The 25,987-nt window shown below is 43.3% G+C and overlaps 1 protein-coding gene across 1 annotated transcript in view; it reads left to right on the top strand.

The window, feature by feature from the left end:
• Positions 1-13,714, top strand: part of C3 (complement C3) — a 34,358-nt gene extending 20,644 nt beyond the window's left edge. Inside the window, exons 24-41 of the mRNA XM_069948165.1 lie at positions 1,571-1,774; positions 3,116-3,191; positions 3,486-3,645; positions 3,750-3,845; positions 3,938-4,088; positions 4,813-4,976; positions 5,098-5,256; positions 5,997-6,056; positions 6,691-6,781; positions 7,014-7,068; positions 7,309-7,396; positions 7,485-7,574; positions 8,916-9,021; positions 9,110-9,199; positions 10,631-10,717; positions 10,882-10,965; positions 12,416-12,551; positions 13,470-13,714. Of these exons, the coding sequence (XP_069804266.1) occupies positions 1,571-1,774; positions 3,116-3,191; positions 3,486-3,645; positions 3,750-3,845; positions 3,938-4,088; positions 4,813-4,976; positions 5,098-5,256; positions 5,997-6,056; positions 6,691-6,781; positions 7,014-7,068; positions 7,309-7,396; positions 7,485-7,574; positions 8,916-9,021; positions 9,110-9,199; positions 10,631-10,717; positions 10,882-10,965; positions 12,416-12,551; positions 13,470-13,611 (2,039 nt within the window). The 3' untranslated portion in view covers positions 13,612-13,714. The remainder of the gene's footprint in view (positions 1-1,570; positions 1,775-3,115; positions 3,192-3,485; positions 3,646-3,749; positions 3,846-3,937; positions 4,089-4,812; positions 4,977-5,097; positions 5,257-5,996; positions 6,057-6,690; positions 6,782-7,013; positions 7,069-7,308; positions 7,397-7,484; positions 7,575-8,915; positions 9,022-9,109; positions 9,200-10,630; positions 10,718-10,881; positions 10,966-12,415; positions 12,552-13,469) is intronic.
• Positions 13,715-25,987: the final 12,273 nt, after the last annotated feature.

Raw genomic sequence — 25,987 nt, forward strand, 5'->3', positions numbered from 1 at the left:
ATGGTCTCCACTCTGGAGTCTACTGATACATCATAATCTACTGGTCTCCACTCTGGAGTCTACTGATACATTATCATCTACTGGTCTCCACCCTGGAGTCTACTGATACATCATAATCTACCGGTGTCCACTCTGGAGTCTACTGATACATTATCATCTACTGGTCTCCACTCTGGAGTCTACTGATACATTATCATCTACTGGTCTCCACTCTGGAGTCTACTGATACATTATCATCTACTGGTCTCCACTCTGGAGTCTACTGATACATTATCATCTACTGGTCTCCACCCTGGAGTCTACTGATACATTATCATCTACTGGTCTCCACCCTGGAGTCTACTGATACATCATAATCTACTGGTCTCCACTCTGGAGTCTACTGATACATCATAATCTACTGGTCTCCACTCTGGAGTCTACTGATACATTATCATCTACTGGTCTCCACTCTGGAGTCTACTGATACATTATCATCTACTGGTCTCCACCCTGGAGTCTACTGATACATCATAATCTACTGGTCTCCACTCTGGAGTCTACTGATACATCATAATCTAATGGTCTCCACTCTGGAGTCTACTGATACATCATAATCTACTGGTCTCCACTCTGGAGTCTACTGATACATTATCATCTACTGGTCTCCACTCTGGAGTCTACTGATACATCATAATCTACTGGTTTCCACCCTGGATTCTACTGATACATCAAGGTCTACTGGTCTTCATGCTGAGGTCTACTGATGCATTATAATTTTTAGATGAAAGTCTTTACCAAATTGTAGACTAGGAGACATTAGAGCTGATTATCTGGACTTACACATATAGAGAAAATGTATTTTCAAAATAAAAACCTGAACATTTTGAAATAAAAAACATAAAGTTACGATGTTAAGTAGTTCATAATGGATCTTTTGTAGGGAAATTTATCAAAGTGGTGTAAAGTAGAATTGTCTCAGTTGCCCCTAGCAACCAATCAGATTCCACTTTTCATTTTTCAAAGAATCTGTGAAGAATGAAAAGTGGAATCTGATTGGTTGCTAGGGGCAACTGAGACAATTCTACTTTACACCAGTTTGATAAATCTCCCCCTATGTTTTTATTTTTTTAATTTTTTTACAGAATATCATTTTTATGTCTTTACACCTTGAGGCTATGTTCACACAACGTATATTTTCAATTAATCACGGCCTTTGTTGCAAATTGCAACACCGGCCGTGATTAATTGAAAGTATACATTGCATTTACTTCTATAGAATCCAATTCAGAGTGTTTTCCCAACTGTATACACTCTGGCTGGGATTCCAAGCGGCTGCACGAAAAACTTACAGTGCAGACAATGTAAAGTATGGCTACGGACGCACTTTACATTGTCTGCTATGGGCAATTGGACCCGAATGTGACCGCATCCCAATTCAAAAGAAATTACATTCACTGACACCAGCCGTTCTGTGGCACGGCCGGGTCACAGAACGGCTGGTGTCTTACGTTGTGTAAACCCGGCCTAATAGTTTATACATTTCTTACAATATCTCATGTGTGAAATTATATCTTGTGATTGAATTCAGGAAACCCAATCGGTCAGATAGTGGAGGATTCACTTGATGGCAAAAATCTCAACCCTTTGATTGTGGTTCCACGTGGTTGTGGAGAACAAAATATGATCACCATGACTCCAAGTGTAATTGCAACCATTTTCCTTGATGCTACCAACCAGTGGGAGAGAATTGGTTTGAACAGAAGAGAAGAAGCCCTCAAGAATGTCAGGCAGGGTAAGAAAAGAATTAAACACTAAATATTAGTGATAACTATTAGACAATCGTGCGGTCTGGTGGATGAGAGATGGTTGTGTCAGGGTGGTGAGTTTCAGAGTATAGGGGAAGATGAGGAGTAATTTTGGAGGCTGTTGTGTGAAGATAAGAATAGAGAACAGACAGAGGACTCGTAAGAGTCGGAGAATATGTGAGGGGCGGTATTGGCATATCAGGTCAGAGATGTATGGAGAGGAAAGGTTGTGAATGGCCTTGGATGTCTGGGTTAACAATTTAAACCAAAATTGTTAGGTAAATGGCAGCTAGTGAAAAGATAGGCAGAGGAGGAGCAAGAGGAGAGGTGGATTAGTTGGGCAGCAGAATTAAGGATATACAGTGGTGCCTTGGATTACGAGCATAATTGGTTCTGGGACTGTGCTTGTTATCCAAATCCACTCTTAAACCAAAGCACATTTTCCCATAAGAAATCATTGAAATGCAGATAATTGGTTCCACACCCCAAAAATAATGATTTATTATTCTGAATAACATGTAAAACAGATGAAACAAACATTCAGAAACAGCAGAATCTGTGATATTATAAGTTACTGTATAGTATAACAATCAGCATGTGATGTATAATGTATAGTAACTGTATAACCCTGATAACACAGCAGCTGGATATGTGATATATAAGTTACTGTACAGTATAACAATCAGCATGTGATGTATAATGTATAGTAACTGCATAACCCTGATAACACAGCAGCAGGTTGTAGATACAGGGTGGAACTGCAGATCCACATAATGCAGTAGCGTAGTACAACGGGCTAGAATAGAGAAGCAGGAAAGCTGTCAGAGGTCACATGACAGCAATGGGGAATGGGTGTTTGTTCAGCATGTGAATATGTGGGCACAGTATAGCAGCACTCTCTGTCCGAGGAGACAGGGGTTACAGCTATGAAGAGATTACCTTCACAGTCCTGTCCCCGGATGCAAGCCCAAGCCTGAAGTGGATCTGCTATGATTTGGAAGGTGAGGGACACTTCCTGGGTCAGAGTACTGGGCTGTAGACCCCGCTATACAGACCATGCCCCTGCCTAACTCACGCTCCCACCCAGTACAGGGAGCTCTTAAACCAAAGCGATGCTCTTAAACCAAGTCACAATTTTGGAAACCTGTGAGCTCTTAAACCAAAACGCTCTTAAACCAAGTTACTCTTAAACCAAGGTACCACTGTATTGGAGGGGAGCAAGGGTGTTAGATGGGAGGCCAGAGGGCATGTAAACCTGATGCATATAATGTTATGTGTTTTCATTTTTACCATCTTTTCTAAAAAGTGATTTCATTTTTACTTTGCAGGTTATGTACAGCAACTTGTGTACCGGAAGCCAGACAGCTCCTATGCAGCTTTTAAAGACAGGCCAGCCAGCACATGGTGAGCACCACTTCTGTTGATGTTGGGTAGTTAAATGATGAATTCTATTGAATTTAACTTTTTACTTATAAAACATTTGCTGGCGTTTTAAAATTCTCGAGATTTATAACTCTCTATAAAAGAACAGCAGGGGCTGCTCTCGACATTTCCACTAATAGGTCTTGTAGTCCTCAGCCTTGTCTCATTTACTGACATTCTACTTGTCAAGCTGTCAAATTACAAAAATAATATTTGAGGTTTAGGATGATATGGAATCTCAGACATTTTGGGGTAATTTCCTTTCTTTTTGACCAGGTTAACGGCTTACGTAGCCAAAGTTTTTGCACTGGCTCAACCACTGGTGGACATAGAAAGCAATGTTTTGTGTGGTGCAGTCAAATGGTTGATTCTTCAGAAACAGAAACCAGATGGAATGTTCAAAGAGGATGCCCCGGTTATTCATCAGGAGATGGTGGTATGTATCGGAAGACAACTCCCCTCAGATCATCTACGTGGCTTATAATGTCCTTTGGTATAATTTCTTACACTTACTAATTCTTTTCTATTATTTTAACTCAGGGAAATATTAAAGGATCTTCAGAAGATGTTGCACTTACAGCCTTTGTCCTCATTGCTATGTTGGAAAGTGAGAAAACCTGCACACCACATGTCAACGTAAGTATCTTACCCTCATCATCCCTTAGCGGAATCCCAATCCAGTATGCGCCTGTATTCATGTAGAACATGTCTTTAATAACTTATTCCAGAACCTGAAGATCAGTATTGAGAAGGCATCTAGCTTCCTGATGAGTCAGTTCCAAGGTCTCAAAAAACCATACATCATCGCTATTACTTCATATGCTCTTGCTATGGCCGGGAAAATAAACCATGCAGAGAAGCTGCTTTCTGCGACCACAGGTACTTGACCTTATCAGATACTTCTTAGGAACTAAATTTGAGGGGAAAAAAAGTGTCTTCTCAGTTATTACAGTCCGTCAGCTGTTCTACAGGAGAGATTAAACTGTCTCTCTAAAGTTCCTCATACACATTTGGGAAAAATTGGTCAAACCCACCCATTCGGGAAGAGCTGTCTACTGTGTGTGGTGGCCTCTTGGTTGTTCCACAACAGATAATGTAGGGATGAAGGAGAGAGAAAGATTGGGCATGTTAAAAACCTGATCCTTTTGTTCTTTGAAATAACTGCCACCAGAGCTGTTTGGCAGTGGCTTACCTCGACTCTTCCTATTCTATGTTTAAGGAGGGAATAAGAGAGAGAGAGCTTTTCGCTACACGAATGATTGGTCAATACCTATATTGAAGGTGTACATTAGCTTAAACCTGCTTAGGGGAGAAAACAGTCAGGCATGTTTTTCTTGGGGAGATAAGCTGCCACCAGAGTGTCTGGGTGCTACTTTCTCCCCTTTCCCTATAGAGAACACGAAAGTACTATCCGTTAGGTCAATAATTAAGCCATACAACTGTCTTGAGTGATGGCTAGGATTAGATGTTGACTTGCGCACCTTTTCCCCCTAAAAAGGATGCCTTGACCTATAAGAATCTAGGAGAAAGACTACCCCCTCAAATAATAGTCTACAGAAGTATCACCATGTTTTTCATACTGATCGTATCTTTTCTTCACAAGACAAAGTTCATTGGGAGGAACCTGGGTCCCATTTCATCACTATTGAGGCCACATCCTACGCTCTTTTGGCTCTCTTGCGTTTGAAGATGTTTGATCTAACTGGACCAATCGTGAGATGGATAAATGATCAAAGATACTATGGGGCAGTTTATGGTTCCACTCAGGTAAGTGATGGAAGCAATCTGTGGCGTCTTTATTTTTCATGTTATTTCTTGGCTAGTTTGTATAATGTACAATAACTTTCGATAGATTTGTCTCAAACCTCACTGTTCTTGTTGCATGTAGGCTACCATTGTGATGTTCCAAGCTTTGGCTCAATACCAGATGGACATCCCAGCTCTAAATGACATTGATTTGGATGTGACCCTTGCCCTCCCCGAAAGGCAAACTCCATTAAAGTACCGCATCAATCTGGAAAATGCTTTGCTGGCACGTTCTGCTGAGGTGAGCATTGTGTTGTCCATCTTGAAAGATAATATGGTCTATGATAATAATGTTTTATAGCTAATTGTGTTCTACAGTTATATTGGTATTTTACTTAGAGATTTGGGTCCCTCTTCTAAAATATTTTCACATTAGAACATTACATCCACGTTATATATCTAAATCTATCCCCAGAACAGGGTTCCCCAACCCAACTAGCATGGTGGCCTCTAGCATGTCCACCGCTCTTTACATTGACTTCTATAGAAGTTACAGAAACCGTAAAGCAAATGGTGACTCCGTTAGAAGTCAATGGAAGAATCTGTCTAAGTATCCATTAATTTTCCTCCCTGATGCAGCCTCCTTAGTAGCCATTCTAGAAATAGGTGTCGGCTCCAGAGAAGGACAGAGTTGCAGCATCCCAGGTCAATATCAAGACTAACACCACCATCTAGTTGGTCTGTCCGTTCCCTACTCTAATGAAAATTCTATGTTTTACTAATATACACTGGTTAACACTGGTCTTCCATTGGCCATGTGCCAGATTTCCTACCTCCTCTAGGCTAGGTAGATTGGGGACATGAACAATATAGGCATAGAAATTATAGCAATTCCATGTACTTTGGAGGATGCCACTTGTCTATTTAGGCTTCGAGCTACGATGCACATAGGATTAACGATGGTAGCAAGATGTTTAATGAGTAAGAACTTCATCTTTTATTCAGAGTAATATATACTTTATTGTATTATTCTATTTACAGACCCGATTGAACAAAGAGTTCGTTGTGAAAGCCCAGGGCAAAGGTCAGGGTACATTGACGGTAAGTTCATCTTTGTAGGTATCACCATTGCTAAACCTCAACTATTGGCAAAAAGATTCAACAAAATAGATTGCATACTTACCCAGGGTAATTCTGTATTATTTACACAAAATGGCAACCTCCACCCCAGGGGGGCAAGAAGGACAGTGATGTGTGATATGTACTGGTTACCATGTATAGTGTTTTCCAATGTGAGACCAAACCTTGAATGCTCTTCTCAGTTTCCCATTTGGACACAGGCCCAAAACAATTTTAACAATTTTCTCATACTTTGCCTATAGTGCCAACCTAGTAATGCCAAAACACACAGCCTAATGGGTGTATCACACTGTAGCAGTCACCGCCGTGTAAAGTTATTGCTGTTAAGAGGAGTGAGAATAAGGGGTAAAATGATCTCTTAAGGGTCAAAAGCTACTTTCCATAGACCTGATCTGAAAGTCTAGGTAGGGCCTTCAGTTTCAAGCTCCCTTACCACATGTGCCCAATGGTTGCCCTAAATCGTCATAGTCCATACATCTCTGGCTCCATTAACACTAGAAAAATACAGGTGAACTACCAAACCACATTAGATTAAAGGATACACTGATAAAAGTCAGAATTTTCACTATATCTATTTTACTCTGTGGCTCCTCAGGTTATGTCGGTTTACCATGCTCTCGTGACAGAGAAAGAAAAGGAATGCAAAAACTTTGATCTGTCAGTTGATGTGCAGGAAAAACCGAAAGGTAAGGTTATAGTTCAAAAAGAAGCGCCCCTTACTTTCTGGAAGTTTTAAGACCTGAACTAAGCCCCTTTTTTGCCAAGACTGATTTGTTAGACTTTTATGCCTGGATATGTTTAGTCAGAAAAGAGTAATTGTACTATGAATAACGTGTTGGGTGGTAGGATCCTGGTGTAAATTGTAAATTGGGGCCCAGTGTAAACTACTAATGAATTTTTTGTATTTTTTGTACTTAGTACAAAGGGCCCCGGAAGAGGCTTTGCAAACCATATCACTCGAGATCTGTGCAAGGTAAGGTCATATTTTCTATATGGATTGAACCCTTAAAAAAGTAAGACAAGTGGAAAGTAACGCATTTGGGATTTTAAAAAAATTGTGCACACATAATAAACATTGTATACTTACCCGTCCCCATGGCTGTCATTTTTGGTTGGCATCTGGGTATGTCACATACCCGCCTCCTCCAGCTGCATATGCTTTGAATTGTGGCCATCTCACAGATGTTGTCATCTCATTGTAATCTTTCTGTAGACATCTTAAAGGCAATGACGCAACCATGTCCATCCTGGATGTCTCCATGATGACTGGGTTTGCCCCCGATATTGAAAGCCTTACCAAGGTGAGATTATCGGAAATAATAAAAATATATTGCAAATGTTACAATTTCTTTATGTATGAGATATAATCTTTGTTCTCCTAACTTACAGCTAATGAAAGGAGTGGATAAATATATCTCCAAATTCGAGTATAACAAGCACGCAACCGAAAAGGGATCACTCATCATCTATCTAGATAAGGTATGATTAGAGTTGAGCGAATAGTGAAATATTCGATAATTTGAAATTTGATTAGAATAGCTCCCAACATTCGTATATTCGAAAAAATATGGAATCCTATTATAGTCTATGGGAGAAAAAATACTTGGGACCTAGAAATCAATATTTGACCAGTAGGAGGTCACCAAGTGCCCAATGACACCTCAGGAAATGATGGAATGATGCAAATTATACCTCTGAAATGCATATAGGACAGCAGGGGAAGCATGCCTGGGTGCATTTAACACTAGTGATGAGCCAACATCCCAATTTTCCCAAGTGTACGACGAAGATTCACGAACAAATTGTGAACGTAAAGTAGAAGCCTACGTTTCAGTCTAGCAGTACGTATCAGGTCAGGTGCAGTGTAAAATACGTGATAACGTGAAAATTAACGATAACTACAAATCAGTAGTAGCAAGATAACAGGTATTATCCCACACTCACAGTATACAGCCGTATACCAGATATATAATTGTCTTTTTAACACAATAAAATTAAAGTGCTGGTCAACTCCTTTACAGAACGCAGACTGCGCAAATCAGTATTAGCAAGATAATAGCTATTATCCCACAATCACAGTATATAGCCGTATACACTATCAGTAGATGCCTGAACACACTGCCTGTCTCACAACAGCGTCTAAATATATGGTTTTTATACTTTAAGCCTTAACAAGGGCTTTTGGGGGTCCCTCCCTCCCTATCTTCACCTAAAACTTTCTCTCCCTGGTGTACAGTCTGTCCCTCTCTAGCTCCAACCAGCAACTGACACAATCCTGAAATCCACTATTCTTATTTTCAGGAGATGACGTAGTTTAGCCAGTCAATCACAGTTAGAGTCCTGCCTATTCCTAGTGCCTGTCCCTACCTCCTGCATGTTTATTGGCTGGAAAAAAGCGCATTCGAATAACTCGAATAATGTACTATCCGATCAAATATCTATTCGATCGAATAGTATTCGCTCATCACTACGTATAATGTCTTGATTACTCTCGGGATGGAGGATAGACATGTATAGAGGTCAATAACAGAGATGGAGATCCTCATAGTTGGGTATGAATGTGGGATGGACGTATATAGAGGTCAATAACGCATGGAGAACCTCATAGTTTGGTAAGTGTAGCCACATGTACAGGCTCACTTTGCTATGAGATGTTGATAATCTGTTGATGAAGTGGTCGATTCCTGTAAAGGTTGAAGGTGAGCCCCTTGTCCAACACTATGGACCCTATCATTATACATTATCACTCATTCTGTTCAGTTGTCTATATCTTCAGTTTGTCAATCATCTATTAACTTTCCTTCTTTTTACTTTGGACAGGTCTCACACATAGAACCTGAATGCATCAAATTCGATGTTCACCAGATCTTTAAAGTTGGTCTTATCCAGCCGGCATCTGTCACCATTTATGACTATTACACCCCCGGTAGGTGATATAGAAGATTTTCCTAGTGATCTAATATGAGATTGTCACCTATATGCAAATCCATATTGTATTTCTTATGCCTTTATAGAAAGCCGCTGCACTAAATTCTACCATGTGGAAAAGGACAGCAAGTTATTGGGCATGATCTGTCAAAAAGATGTGTGCCGGTGTGCCGAGGGTAAGTCCTGAAATGACTGATGGACATAATAAGTCATAATAGAGGCAAAGGGTTAAGGGACTAAAGTTTCCTATACAGTAAATGAGATATGTACTATACCTCACTAAATCTCATATCTCACTATATCTCACTATACACCAAACAAGATACATGCCCCCAAATAAATAGTAAGAATTTACCAAGTCAAGAGGTGAGTCACAAGTCACCATGGTCTGATAAATCATGGATGAAAGTGATAGTGGTTGATGGGTTATTCTCTTATGGTGCCCTAGTGACAAATAGACATGTTTACCTCATGATACCCTGCCATTATTTAGGATCAGGATACATTCTACGGCCACGCGAATACCCTTAGACTGCAGCAGCTTGTAGACGGGTACTGGGACACTGCAGTTATATAGTTACCAGTGTATATATAGTGCCAATGGTAGCTGTCAGATAGCTACTTCCAGACAATGGTACCTGTCAGATAGCTACATCCTGACAATAGTAGTTGTAAGACAGCTACTTCCTGTCAATAATAACTGTCGCATAACTACTTCCTGCCAATAATAACTGTAAGATAGCTACTTCCTGACAATGGTAGCTGTCAGATAGCTACTTCCTGCCAATGGTAGCTGTCAGATAGCTACTTCCTGCCAATAACTGTCACATAGCTACTTCCAGACAATAGTACCTGTCAGATAGCTACGTCCTGACAATAGTAGTTGTAAGATACAGTAGCTACTTTCTGTCAATAATAACTGTAGCATAGCTCTTCTTGCCAATAACAGCTGTTAGATAACTACTTCCTGCCAATAATAACTTTCACATAGCTACTTCCTGCCAATGGTAGCTGTCAGATAGCTACTTCCTGCCAATGATTGCGGTAAGTTAGCTACTTACTGTTAATAAAAACTGTCAGATAGCTACTTCCTGCCAATGGTAGCTGTCAGATAGCTACTTCCTGTCAATAATAACTGTCATAAAGCTACTTCCTGCCAGTGGTAGCTGTCAGATAGCTACTTCCTGCCAATGGTAGCTGTCAGATAGCTACTTCCTGTCAATAATAACTGTCATATAGCTACTTCCTGCCAGTGGTAGCTGTCAGATAGCTACTTCCTGCCAATGGTATCTGTCAGATAGCTACTTCCTGCCAATGGTAGCTGTCATATAGCTACTTCCTGCCAGTGGTAGCTGTCAGATAGCTACTTCCTGCCAATGATAGCTGTCAGATAGCTACTTCCTGCCAATGATAGCTGTCAGATAGCTACTTCCTGCCAATGATAGCTGTCAGATAGCTACTTCCTGACAATAATAGTTGTAAGATAGTTGTCAATAATATCTGTCACATTGCTCTTCTTTCCAATAACAACTGTCACATAGCTTCTTCCTGTTCCTAAAAAATTAGTTGAACCTCATTTTTTTTTTCTTATGGATTTCGTCCTTTAGAGAATTGCTTTTTACAGCAACAGCTGGAAGGTGAAATCAATGCAGCAGAACGTCTGGAGAGAGCATGTGCACCAGGAGTGGACTATGGTGAGGGGCACATACTTTTATCTTACACAAAGAAGTCAATGCATTCCATGTCTTGTTATCCATATTAAAGGGAACAGTGGACTCCATGCTGGGGTAACTATGGGGGGGGGGCAGGTGATTTTTACAAAAACATATTAATTCCCTGTAATTTCTCTTTTATATAGTTTTCAAGGCTCGTCTGGAACAAGTACAAAAGAATTCTAACTATGACAACTATGTCATGACGATAGTCAGTGTGATCAAGGAAGGTGAGTACAGAAGACGAGTATTTAGGAGATGACTCTACACATATAGGTAGTAGATGTGCTTATAGATTAGTATGGCTTCTACATGGTGATAATAGGTTTGTTAATGTTGCTAATATTCCATACACAGTCACTATACACTATCCCCCAGTATACTTCCCCTATCTTTGATACATCTAGCTATCTGTAGATTTGGGGGGTGGAAATAAACCAGAAGAAACCCACCCAAATATAAGGAGAACATACAGGCTCTATGGAGATGTTGTATTAGTTCAGATGCTAACTCACAACTCCAGCACTGCAGGGCAACACCACTACTACTAACCAAGGCTTTTCGAAAAATTACAGAGCGTATTCAAGTTACAAAATTTGGAACCTATCCATATTATGTGCCATGAACATGTAATTTAGCATGGTCAATTACCATGGCACCCCCTTTACCATCAGAGTGTTTTAGTACCATCATTACTATTTATTTATATAGCGCCCTTAATTGCAGAGCGCTAGTGCCATGTAACTCGGTTTGATATAGCAGCTAAGCCTTGCTCATGACAAGTAGGCTGTGTTGCAGCACCAGGCACAGCCACAAGGACAAATCTACAAGGGGTATTATGCGGCCTGATGATTGTTGTAAGAGAGCGCTGATCTGCTAGATCGGTGCTCAGTTACAGAGCCTATTACATGGCTCGAGAGTCATATCTATATGTATAACTTGTGCTTTATATACAAAATAATAAATTATACTTACCTGTCCAGGTTCCCCTGGTGTCCTCTAGCCTTTATTCCATTTACCGTAGATGCCGCTGAAGCTTCTTAAGCCATCTGTTAAATGACTGGCTGCTCAGCCAATCACCTGCTGGGATGAGTTAGCACCAGTGATTGGCTGAGTGACCTATCACTTCAGAGCCGGCTTCAAAAGCTTCTGTGGCAGCTGCGATGAGTGGGGAATGGGGGAAAAGGCAGAAGGACACCAGGGGGAGCCTGGACAGGTAAGTATAATCCTTACTATTTTCTTCACACAGTCCTCAGCCATTTACTGCACATTACCATTACACATATTGATGCGCGGTTGGGGCAATGATTTGAAAGACAATGATCAGCGGTTGATCAGCTTCTCGGCCGATCTTTATCTTTACAAATGATATCTACCCCAATGGGCCTTATTCGTCAGATAATGGCGCCGTGTAATAGGACCCTATTTTCTTATTAATGGGAATCCAGATCCACAGACAGACAATGGTCAACCAAGTGTGAAAAACAGAAGTTATTATATTTTACGAGCGGGGGAGTAGTGATGCATTTAGTGATATTCCTATAGTGTCTGTTAGGTCTGAATTGATGAAATTAGCGATTGAGGTTTCCAAAGCGGAGGTGTATGCAGTCACACTACTATGTATAATTTATATCTACGCTGTGTTGATGTTTTATCCTTCATTTTATCTCCGGTTATTAGGTACAGACGAAAATGTTTTGGACAAAAAGAGGAATTTTGTCAGCCATATAAAGTGCCGCAAAGCCTTAGATCTGAAAGAAGGACGAGATTACCTGATCTGGGGAGTAAGGGGTGACCTGTGGGATCAGCCATCTGGGTGAGTGAATGAGAACTAATCTGATCACAATTATTAAGACTTATACATGTATAAATAAAAAAATATAAAAAGATCATAAACTTAAAGCGAATGTACCATCAGGTACATTCGCTTTAATTTGACCCACGGATAGATCGGCACTGGTGCAGGGAAGCCGGTGCTGCAGTCCATTTTTTCTATGGACTATCCACGGGTACCAGGATGTGGGTTGAAGCACTGGAGGCGGGCCGGCCCCAGTGGGAGGAATCCCCCGCCCCTCTATGACGCGACTCTGTTAGAATCAATGGAGCCGTGTCATAGAGGGGCGGAGGAATCCTTCCCACTGGGGGCGCCTCCAGTGCTTCAGCCCCGGCCCGATACCCATAGATAGAACGGCGCCATACCCAGAAACTGGGCGGCGGTTTAAAGATTGAACGGCATCGGCACCGATCTATCCATGGGTCATGTTAAAGCAAATGTACCTGATGGTACATTCGCTTCAAAGAAAGAGGGACCATGCACTGGGAGTAAATTGCTAAGGGGGTGCTCAGTAACGGACAGAAATGACAATACAACTCATAGGAAAAAAATAAAAGTATGTGATATATCGTAGCCGGCACACTGAACCAAAATGACAGGATTATCTAAAGTGGTAAACAGGTCCCAAGACCAAGAAGAAAATATAAGAGCAACTGAAAAAAATGTAACCAGATAAGTAAAGGCTAGAGCTGACAAGGGTCAGGGTCCACCGATCCCCACGCGTTCTGTTCCTCTAGGGGGACTTCCTCAAACCTCTGATGGATGATGTCGAAAGAGAGGAGGCGCAGGGAGCAGCTGTATTTCAATGTTCCGTTTAATGTTGTAAAAGTATAAATTGGGCTGTATTATCCTATTGATATGAATTTATTCTGATAATCTACTACATTTTGTATTTTTTAGCTTTTCCTATATTATTGGAAAAGATACATGGATCGAATGGTGGCCGAATGAGAGAGAATGTCAAGATCCAGAGAACCAGACCCAGTGCGACGATTTCTCAGAACTTTCGGAGAATCTTGAGATTAATGGCTGCCCTTCATAAAGACTTAAACCCCCAAATCTCCCGCCTCCCCCCATATGTTAACTGTCATTGACAATTCTGATGTAATATTTTATATACCAATAAAGAATTCATTTGCTATTCATTGTGCCCACGTTATGTTTAGCGTCACCGAGACCAATGAGCTATAATAATAATAATAATATTTATTTGTATAGCGCCAACAGATTCCGCAGCGCTTATTTAAATATATATAAATACGTTACAGGTTATATATTAAATTATACAATGAATAAATTACAACAACAAATTAGAGACCTGCTCTCAAGAGCTTACAGGCTGGGATGACTGGGAGTAACACGAGAGTCAACAAGTGCTTTATTTGTCAATGTTCCAGTCATTGTACATGGATTTTCTAAGTGCCTATAGGCGGCTGGGCAAGCCAGTCACAAGCCATTTTCTAAGCTCAGATGACAAGGACAGTGTACCTAGCACCGAAGAAGTTATAGAGAGGATGGAGAAGGGATAGCAAAGGGAGACGAGATTACGAAATGTTATAAGCACGCCTGAAGAGATGGGTCTTTAGGGCACGCTTAAAACTGGGGATGTTGGAAATAAGTCTGAGGTCTTTGGGTAAAGAGTTCCAGAGAACTGGTGCAGCACGAGAGAAGTCTTGGAGGCGGGAATGAGAAGTTCGGATTAAAGAAGAGGTTAGTGTGAGGTCATTTGCAGAGCGCAGAGCACGGGAAGGATGGTAGGTGGAGATGAGGGAGGAGATGTATGGAGGGGCAGAGTTGTGGAGAGCTTTATGGGTGAGGGTGAGGAGTTTGAACTGTGTTCTATATTTAATGGGTAACCAGTGCAGTGACTGGCACAGAAAGGAGACGTCGGTATAGCGGCTGGAGAGGAAGATGAGCCTGGCTGCTGCGTTCAGGATAGACTGGAGAGGGGAGAGCTTAGAGAAAGGAAGACCGATTAGTAGGGAGTTACAGTAGTCAAGACGGGAATGGATCAGGACGACAGTCAGAGTCTGAGCAGTGTCAGTGGTGAGAAATGGACGGATTCTAGAGATGTTTTTGAGATGTAGATGACAGGAGCGTGTAAGAGCTTGGATGTAGGGAGTAAAGGATACATCAGAGTCTAGCATGACCCCCAGACATCGAGCCTGATGCACAGGAGTTATGCTAGTACCACAGACTGAGAGGGAAATGTCGGGTTTAGGTTTGTTAGAGGGAGGAAATACAAGAAGTTCAGTTTTAGAGAGATTAAGTTAAAGAGTTGGGAGCTTTAAAACACAGATGGACATAAAATATAGTAAGATAAGTGTCATGAGGCGATATCCATCATACTTAGTGAATTCAGCTAGGCTTATCCCTTTTGTTGACGCCTACTGTATGTTTATGTATCTTACACCACTATAATACTGCCCCATCAGGTAGGTAGGTTCCCCAACAGCTAAAACCCCCTATTAGGTTGATAGGTTCCCCATATATGTAATACCCCCATTGTGTAAGTAGGTGCATCCAATTTGTAAAACTCCCATTAGGTAGGTAGGTTCCCCCAATATTTAATACCTGTAACGCCTGGAGTCGTGGATCCACTGAACCGTCACTAGCGATGGCACTAACCTCACCAGGGAGCAGAGTCTAAGGGGCCGCTGGTTTTCACCAGAGCCCGCCGCAAGGCGGGATGGACTTGCTGCGGCAGGTGACCCCCAGGTCACTACCCCTGGCTTGGTTGCTAGTGACGGCAGGCGAGGTGTGGCAGGAGCAGTAGGCAGGAGATAATGCAGGCAGAGGTCTGTAGGCGTAATCGCAGGTGGCAGACAGTACTCAGGAGCAATAGGAAGGCAGCGGACAGGGACTAGGGACCAGGACAGCGGACAGGAACAAGGAACAAGGACTGGGATTTATAGGGAGTGATTGGTGCAAACCTCCAATTAGGGGCGGACTGGCCCTTTAAATCTGAGACAGCCGGCGCGTGCGCACCCTAGGAGGCGGGGACACACGCGCCCGCCGGCACAGATGAAGACAGGAGCGGGGCGAGGTAAGGCGCCCCCCGGGGCCGAACAGGTAGCAGCGCCGGGTCCCTGCACATGGACCCCGGCGGCTGCATGGGGCAGAGAGAGCTTGCGGCGGCGGCTCGGAGCATGGGACGCCGCCGCGGCCGTGACAATACCACGCAATAGCTAGATAGATTCTTCCAATAGTTAATACCCTCATTAGGTAGGTAGGTTCCCAAATAGGTAATACCCCATTAGGTAGATACATACTGCATTGATCAATGAGATCAGTGATCCATTGCTGAGGCCTTCTGGAGCTCAGAGCAATGAAGTGCCAAAAAAAAGCCCAGATCTCCCCTCCTGCCTACAATACCACCAATGATGGGGGGAAAGAGCCATTTAAATGCAGCTGTCAGTTTTGACATCTGCATTTTAAATGGCTAATTAGCTGGCACAGGGTGACCACCCCCCATCTGAACTTGCCTACCCGCCCCAGGACATACAGGTACACCCTGGGTCATCAAGGGGTTAATAAAACATTAAAAACAATACTTTATTGATATTAAAGGGGTGTTCTCTGCTGCCACAATTACCCCTCTCCATGCTCCTGGCCTGCTTTCACTTCCTGCTTTGTGTGGGGGGCGGGTACCTCCACAGTGGTTGGCTGCTCTGACCAGAAACGTTGTGCTCCTCTGCTCTGCATTCTGCTATTATGTGTTCAGCTCTGCTATTCCAACCAAGTATCCTGCAACCAAGGATGTGATTGATTATAAACATTGAATAAATAAGGCCGAGATTATACCACGGCCATAGGCTTTTTATCAACCCCCCTCCCCATAAGAATGTAATTGAACTGCACGTCCTAGTAATAATGCTCAATTAATGTCTAATACTAATGCCACCTATAGTCAACTATAGTGGCCTCTGTAGCCTGAAACTATGCCCCTTACCCAGTAGCTCAGTAGCTCTGCTCAGTGTTTTCAGAAGGAGGCCTTCACAATCACAGGATGGTTGGACACAACATTGCCTCCAGTTATATGTGTTCAGCTCCAGTATTTTCAGAGGCTGAAGTTGCAGAGGAACTTGCCCGTTTAAAGCTGAATAAGGCGATGGGTCCAGATGGCATCCATCCCAGGGTTCTTAACTCGGATCTGTGATTGCTGCCTCCCTGACAGATCTGTATAACCAATCCCGGCTAACAGGAGATGTCCCTGATGATTGGAGAACGGCCAATGTTATACCAATCCACAAGAAGGGGAGTAGAGAAGAGCCCAGTAACTACAGGCCAGTGAGCCTGACATGTGTAGTAGTGAAAATGATGGAAACTCTTCTAAAAAAGAAGATAATGGATCACCTAAGAATCAACAATTTGATGGATCCAAACCAGCATGGCTTTACTGAGGGCCGATCATGTCAGACTAATCTTATTGATTTATTTGATTACGTCACAAAAGTGCTGGATGAAGGTGGTGCTGTGGATATTGCCTATATGGACTTCAGCAAAGCTTTTGATACAGTTCCCCATAAAGAGCTGATAGAGAAGTTGGAGAAAATTGGACTTAATCCCTGGATAGTTCAGTGGATTTGTGGTTGGCTGAAGGAGAGATATCAGAGGGTTGTTGTTAATGGTGAATATTCCGAGCAGAGATTGGTTACAAGTGGTGTGCCTCAAGGGTCTGTTCTGGGTCCTATTCTTTTTAATATGTTTGTAAGTGACATAGGAGAAGGGTTGGTAGGTAAAGTTTGTCTGTTTGCTGACGACACAAAAGTGTGCAATAGGGTTCATATTCCTGGAGGTGTCAGTAATATGGAAAATGATTTAGCTTTGCTAGATAAGTGGTCCAAACAGTGAAAAATGAACTTCAACTTTTCCTAATGTAAAATAATGCACTTGGGGGGGGGGGGGGGGGGAGGAATCCTCTATCCGAGTGTCACATCAGCAGTACTGTGTTGGAAAAGACTTCAGAAGAGAAGGATTTAGGGGTAATGATTTCTGACAGCCTTAAAATGAGTCACCAGTGCAACCAGGCGGTGGGGAAAGCAATTCGTATGCTGGAGTGTATAGCTAGAAGTATAACCAGTAGGAAAAGGGAGATTGTAATCCCGCTGTATAGAGCTCTGGTGAGGCCACATCTGGAATACTGTGTCCAGTTCTGGAGACCTCACCTAAAAAAGGACATTGATAAAATAGAACGGGTCCAAAGACGGCTACAAAAATGGTGGAGGGTGTGAGGCATAAACCATATCAGGAAACACTTAAGGATTTGAATCTGTATAGTCTGGAGGAAAGAAGGGAAAGGGGGGACATGATTGAAACCTTTAAATATGTTAAAGCACTAAATAAGGTTCAGGTGGGAAAAGTTTTTAGTAACAAATTGAGCTCAAGAACAAGAGGACACAGTGAGAGATTAGTTGGGGGAAAGATCAGAAGCAATGTGAGAAAATATTATTTTACTGAAAGAGAAGTAGATACCTGGAACAAACTTCCAGCAGAGGTAGTTGGTAAATCTACAATAACAGAATTTAAACACGCCTGGGATAGACATATATCTATCCTAAGATAATAAGAAAGAAAATACTAAAAGGGCAGACTAGATGGACCCAGTGGTCTTTTTCTGCCGACAATCTTCTATGTTTCTATGTAGCAATGCCCCCTTCCCCAATAATAATGACCACTGTAGCCAGAAATAATACACACCCTCTAATCAAATACAATGCCTCCTGAAGCTAGTGCCATGGCCCGGGTTGCTGGAACTGATGTTTAACCTGCTGGTGGGTTCTGGTGTTTTGGTGGCTACTTGTCACGATGCCCAGGAGTGGTAACACTCACCACGGACACGCGGCACCTGGACCTTGGTTACGACTAAGGTGAGGTGCGGAGTGTAGGTGCAGGTGCAGTCCCACTTTAAGCAACTTTCAAACTTTATTTATAAAAAAAAATCAACAGGCAACAGGTGTCAGGGACTGGATAGGAGGACCCCCTGCCTAAGGTTCTAGGTACTCTGCCGGGATGTGGTGAAGTATTTCTGTGGTGTTGAAGAAATCCTTGTACTCACATATGGATGAGTCTCAGTTATCTCACCTAACCGCCTTGTGCCCCACTGTGTCGGGTTTCCTTCCTACTGGGGTAGTACAAGTCCAAGGTCTCTGCTCTGGGTGGAGCTGGCTTGTTAGTCGAGAGTGGCTTGCTGGCACTGTGCTCTACTGCAGGTCCAGTCTTGAAGAATCCGTCCCTTTCTCTAAGGTGGTCAACTGTCCCTTTCCTAGGGTTCTAGTTTAGCAACCCATAGTGGTTGGGTAGCTAGCTGCAGGAACAACTATATAAACATCCTGCCTGACTTGTAGCCAGGCTCTATCTATCTAAAAACTAAAGGGAAGTAGTTAGTATAAAAGAGAAGTGTGTGTGCAGCTAGACCTAGTGGTAGCTGCAGCTGTGCTGTGAAAGTGTGACAGCTAGTGGTTGGAGTAAGGAACAGCGGCCTCCTGTCCTATCCTGTGACACTAGAGTGAGACACTTTTATGTAAGAAAAGAAAAGAAAACACATAGTGGGACACTACACTAGATGCAATGCTTTCTGTAGCCAGATATACCCCCTGAAGCCTGGTATAACCCATACAACTAGATATGCCCATTGCAGCCAGGTATGCCCCCATGCAATCAGATGTTTTCACCTGCAGCCAGATGTGCCCCCTGCAGCCAGATATTCCCATTGTAGCCAGATATGATCCATACAATTAGGTATGCCTCCTGCAGCCGGAAAAGCCCCCTGTGATCAGGTATGCTCTATGTTGCCATATCTGTCCCTTGCACCTGGATGTGCCCTCACACCCCCTGTGGTCAGGTATTCCTCTTGAAACCAGAGATTCCAGATAATCCCCCAGCAGCCAGATGTGCCCCATGTGGCCAGGTATGCCCCCACCCCCGCTGACAGGTATGCCCTCTCTGTGGTCTGGTATGTCCCCTCTGCAGTTTGGTATGTCCCCTGCAGTCTGGTATGTCTCCCTGTAGTCTGTAATGCCCTCCTAGTAGTCAGGTATGCCCCCCTAGTGTCAGTTAAGCTCCCCTGCACTCAGGTATACCCCTCTTGCCTTCTGGTATGCCCCCCCCCCCCTGCAGTCAGGTATGCCTCTTCTGTTGTCTGGTATGCCCCCTCCTTGCATTCAGGTATGTCCGTTCTGTGGTCTGGTATGCCTCCCCCCGCATCCTGGTCCTGACCCCCAAGTAGTAATATTATCCTCTCTTGGGCCCCCAAGTAACTAAAATCATAATACCCCCCCCCCCCCGCCCCTCTGGAGTAATAATCCCCTGCTGTGCCCCAATGTAGTCATAATCCCCCTCATGTGCCCCCAGGTAGTCATAATCCCCCTTCATGTGCCCCTAAATAGTGATATTCCCCCTCCTATGCCCTCTAGTCATTAATCCCTCTATTGTGTCCCCATGTACTCATAATCCCCCCTCCTGTTTCCCCAAATTGTCATAATCCCCATCTCCTGAATACTTTTCTTCAGCAAAGTAAAAAAAAAAAACACACTACTCACCTCTCCAGTGGCTCCCACACTGCTGTGTTTCCCTGGATGCTTCCTGGTTCAGGCCGATCACTGATCTTATAGAGCAGCCTGACCAGGAAGACATTACTGGCTGCTCCAGATCACTTCTAGATGGCAGGCCTACACAGCCAAATGCAGCCTGCGCTCTAGAAGTAACAGGCACAGAGCAGAGAGCTGATGGCTGCCCACTCTGCCTCCTGTCAGCTGTGTCTGTGCCCTTATAAGAAAACATAAAACATGCAGCACCTGTTGCTCTCTTAGGTGGGTCGGGGGTAACAAAATATGCGATTCGCTTTGTTTTTGCTGTAGATTTGCTCATCTCTAATTGTGGCAATAAGAGGGTAGAAACTGATCTTTCGCTGATCCAGGAGTTCAGTTCTATATCAAACCATCATTTATTGTTGTTTGTAATAAAAAAAACACCAAGGTTTTTAACAGAAAGGGACGGACGCATCTCTTACGTTAGTCAGAACAGTTGAATTTTCCCCCGTGAAAACAAATGTAAAAATTATTAATAAATATCATTCTATATATTGATTCAGTCAATGCTTTGATCTTCCCTTTGCCTTAACCGAGGCTGAAAAAAAAACTGCAAATACTGCATTGGTGGACTGTACTGCACAAAGGAGATACAGTTAAACAAATATTTGTGAACTCCGATCCTGATAAGGTTAACGTTGAACTGAAGGGCGATCCTCCAAGCCTATGGAGTGTACAGTAAATGGAGCTTAGTACAAACTATTAAAGAGGTTGTCTAGGAAAAAGAATGTGTGTGTGTGTGGGGGGGCATTCCGACATGAGATGGGGGGAGGGGCCATTCTGACAAGAGATGGGGGGGGCATTCCGATAAGTGATGGGGGGGAGGGCATTCCGACAAGAGATGGGGGGGGGGGCATTCCGACAAGAGATGGAGGGGCATTCCGACAAGAGATGGGGGGGGGGGGGGGGGCGGCTGTGGTCCAACCTCCGTACCCCCTGCCAATCTCCATATCTTTTTTATCAATACAGCCGTGGTTATAGCATCCTTATGGTGTCTCCTTTGAGGTTTAAAAATAGCAGTATATTGTGCAAATAGTGATACTATCCTGTCAGTGTTATTTGCACAATAATCTGCTATTTTTAAACCTATAGAGTATGTGCACACTGAGTAATTTTGACGGAAACTCCATTGCGGAATTCTCAGCTCGCACCCGCTCGCGGACTGCGGTGGATTCGTGTGTCTCCGCCCGTGTCATAGGCTCTATTCTGTGCACAGGGGGATTCCGCACTCCGTCCAAAGAATGAACTTGATTGGATGAAAGAATGCGCCTGTGCATAGAATGGAGCCTATGACACGGGCGGAGACGCGCGCGCCCGACGCAGTCCATGAGCGGGCGTGAGCTGAGAATTCAGTGTGCACATTTATGGTCAGTACAGGCCCCTGTATTTTTGGGAGCATCCGAGACCCCTCCCCTACGACCAGCAGCTTTGCTCCAGGATAAATCGACTGATCGTTCTCTTTTAAACAGATTAAGAAATCATCGGTCACCTGCTACACATTGCGAGATGTAACATCTCATGGAGGAACTACTTAATTTCTTTGGGGAAGGTCAAATCAACCAGACAGGCTTCTATGGTTTTTTTGTTACCTTCTTCATAAAGACATTTAAGATACCTAACATACCTAATGGGGAAACTATCTGGCTACTGTGGGAGATATACCTAGATAGTAGGGGGAGCCTAACATATTTGTCCATCATGCGCTGAAGACACAAGGAAGAGGACAACTCCAATCAGAGAAGACGGCAGTCAGATAGGAGGGCTGATACCGGGGGATTGTTTGTTGTAGCTGCCAACCAAGTGTCCAGTTTACCAAGTAACTGGGTGCCTATAAGAATTCACTGGGACCAGTGAAGACACAGCTCCGATGTCCACTGCTCCCCATGGTGGAAATTAGAGTGACTGGCTGCCATTTTTTTTTTTATTGTGATTTTTCCAATTTTTGACACTTTTACAAGAACATGGGTAACAAGTTTATCCTTCTGTGATAGTTCTGGTACTGTAGCTACTATAGTTTGGCTGTTTTATTGAAATAAGAAAAGATTTGATTTGCGAATATTAACAAATTTTCCCCCAAATTTGCAAACCTCGCAAAACGAATCTCCATCTGCCTTGTTCATCTCTAATAGTCATGACGGGCACAAACTAAAAAAAATAAAAATTCTATCCAGTAAGCAAATTATTTATGGTGTCCTTAAAGGGGTTGTCCGGCGCTAAAAAATTATTCACAGAATAACACACATTACAAAGTTATACAACTTTGTAATGTATGTTATGTCTGTGAATGGCCCCCTTCCCCGTGTCCCACCACCCCCACCCGTGTACCCGGAAGTGTGGTGCGCTATACTCACCTGTCACGTGCCGACCACGATCTCCGATCCTCAGCAGTGACGTCTTCTTCGGGCGGCCGGCGGATCTTCCCGAGTGCCGTCCGCCCTCTGCAGCGTCATCCGAAGCTCAGCCGCGATTGGCTGAGCATAACTGTGCTCAGCCAATCGCGGCTGAGCGGCTGATGATGCGGCCACGTCATCAGCTGCGATTGGCTGAGCACAGTTATGCTCAGCCAATCGCGGCTGAGCTTCGGATGACGCTGCAGAGGGCGGCCGGCACTCGGGAAGATCCGCCGGACGCCCGAAGAAGACGTCACTGCTGAGGATCGGAGACCGTGGTCGGCACGTGACAGGTGAGTATAGCGCACCACACTTCCGGGTACACGGGTGGGGGTGGTGGGACACGGGGAAGGGGGCCATTCACAGGCATAACATACATTACAAAGTTGTATAAGAGGGTTGTTGTTAATGGCGTATATTCCGAGCAGAGACTGATTACAAGTGGTGTGCCACAAGGGTCTGTTCTGGGTCCTATTCTTTTTAATATGTTTGTAAGTGACATAGGAGAAGGGTTGGTAGGTAAAGTTTGTCTGTTTGCTGATGACACAAAAGTGTGCAATAGGGTGGATATTCCTGGAGGTGTCAGTAATATGGAAAATGATTTAGCTTTGCTAGATAAGTGGTCCAAACAGTGGAAATTGAAGTTCAACGTTTCCTAATGTAAAATAATGCACTTGGGGTGGGGGGGGGGAGGAATCCTCTATCCGAGTGTCACATCAGCAGTACTGTGTTGGAAAAGACTTCAGAAGAGAAGGATTTAGGGGTAATGATTTCTGACAGCCTTAAAATGAGTCACCAGTGCAACCAGGCGGTGGGGAAAGCAAATTGTATGCTGGAGTGTATAGCTAGAGGTATAACCAGTAGGAAGAGGGAGATTGTGATCCCGCTGTATAGAGCTCTGGTGAGGCCACATCTGGAATACTGTGTCCAGTTCTGGAGGCCTCATCTAAAAAAGGACATTAATAAAATAGAACGGGTCCAAAGACGGCTACAAAAAAGGTGGAGGGTGTGAGGCATAAACCATATCAGGAAAGACTTAAGGATTTGAATCTGTATAGTCTGGGGGAAAGAAGGGAAAGGGGGGACATGATTGAAACCTTTAAATATGTTAAAGGACTAAATAAGGTTCAGGAGGGAAAAGTTTTTAGTAACAAACTGAGCTCAAGAACAAGAGGACACAGTGAGAGGTTAGTTGGGGGAAAGATCAGAAGTAATGTCAGAAAATATTATTTTACTGAAAGAGAAGTAGATACCTGGAACAAACTTCCAGCAGAGGTAGTTGGTAAATCTACAATAACAGAATTTAAACATGCCTGGGATAGACATACTGTACATCTATCCTAAGATAATAAGAAAGAAAATACTAAAAGGGCAGACTAGATGGACCCAGTGGTCTTTTTCTGCCGACAATCTTCTATGTTTCTATGTAGCAATGCCCCCTTCCCCAATAATAATGACCACTGTGGCCAGAAATAATACACACCCTCTAATCAAATACAATGCTTCCTGAAGCTAGTGCCATGTCCCCTGCAGTCTGGTATGTCTCCCTGTAGTCTGTTATGCCCTCCTAGTAGTCAGGTATGCCCCCTCTGTGGTCTGGTATGCCCCCCCCCCTTGCAATCAGGTATTCCCCCGCTTTAGTCTGGTATGCCCCACCCTGCAGTCAGGTATGCCTCTTCTGTTGTCTGGTATGCCCCCTCCTTGCATTCAGGTATGTTTGTTCTGTGGTCTGGTATGCCTCCCCCGCATCCTGGTCCTGACCCCCAAGTAGTAATATTATCCTCTCTTGGGCCCCCAAGTAACTAAAATCTCCCTCATGTGCTCCATTGTATTAGACATCTCCCTTTTGTTCCATGCAAATGGTGATAATACCCCCCCCCCCCCACACCCCTCTGGAGTAATAATCCCCTCCTGTGCCCCAATGTAGTCATAATCCCCCTCATGTGCCCCCAGGTAGTCATAATCCCCCTTCATGTGCCCCTAAATAGTGATAATCCCCCCTCCTATGCCCTCTAGTCATTAATCCCTCTATTGTGTCCCCATGTATGATAAGGTGAATTTTACCCTTTCATCCACCTTATTCCCAAGTGACTATGCCTGTCCAAATTGAATAGAGCTGAGTGCTAGCGATGAGTAGATAACACCAGACACAGATAGTTGGTATAACCTCTCTCTCAGCCGAGATTTGAGTATATACTACTACTTTATTTAGTTTCACATTGATTATATGTTCCTTCATTATAGGCGGAGTTTCAAGTCACAAAGAGTATACATGTAATACTGTGATTGGTTATTCCATAAATGGTTAGCTATGTCCTGTCCGGCGCAGTGAGCTGGTTAGTGGTTATTTATTAGACATCATCTTCTTTTTTTGTGTGTTCAGGGTGGTATCGTCTCAGGGGGGGCTGCCAATATTCCAGCATGTCTCGTAGACCAGTCTTGTCCAGCTAGAAGCGGTTCCAAAGCTGAAGACATTTCAAGGAATACAATGTTTTTCCAAAAGTATTAACCCTTCATGGTCACCTTCACAGGCCCCCCTAAAAACATTGTAATCTAACTATCCCTGAAGGTTCCCTAAGGACCTATGAATACCCGAGGCCTCTGAGCGGGAAGGGAGTATAGGAGACTTCACCAGTTTGAGACGAGTTCCTCCTAATGAGTAACTTCCCTTTGTACCTGGACTTCTCAGTACCCTCAGATATTCTTACTAGTTATCCCTATGCCCTTAATTTGAGTCTTGGTAGTGCACCGTAGTCTTCAAGGGGGGCAAGTGCTCTTCTTTGTTCATTGGCTTTTTTGGAATCGTCTGAGACTGGAACTCGGCATACATAGTTGGAGTTACTTCTTTAACATCCGGATGTTCCTTGAAGGCGCGTGGTTCTTTCTCTTGGAAAAATATCTATAACCATGAAGTTAGTTTCATCCCCTGATTTACCTCCAGCCTTTGATACAGTTCTTATAGTAAAGAGTTTATAGAGAAGTTCATAAGAATTGGACTTAATATCCGGTTGGTGTTAGTGGTTGGCTCATGGATAGATATCAGGGGGTTGTTGTGTCTGGAAGTGTCTGTAACATGGAGAATTTTACTAGATGTAAATGTGTCATCTCGGCAGTTCTGTGTCTGAAAAGTAAAGGATCTGACAGTCTTAGAATGGGTCATCACTGTAACCAGGTGGTAGATAAAGCTAATTGTACGTATAACCAGTAGAAAAAGGGAAAGCGTATTAATAAAAACTGAACACGAACAAGGGAGATAAGTTGGGGAAAGGCCAGGAACAACACAAGGAAATACTTTTTATTAAAATAGAAGCAGATGCTTCTATTGATGATTAGAAGATGATTAGAAGGAATAGAATGTGTAAGACTAAAAAGAAGTGGATATGGGTGTACAGTATACATTAATATACAGCTTAGTTACACCAAAACAAATCAAAGCTAT

This window comes from Dendropsophus ebraccatus, chromosome 1 (assembly GCF_027789765.1).
Source record: "Dendropsophus ebraccatus isolate aDenEbr1 chromosome 1, aDenEbr1.pat, whole genome shotgun sequence".
Taxonomy (NCBI): Eukaryota; Metazoa; Chordata; class Amphibia; order Anura; family Hylidae; genus Dendropsophus; species Dendropsophus ebraccatus.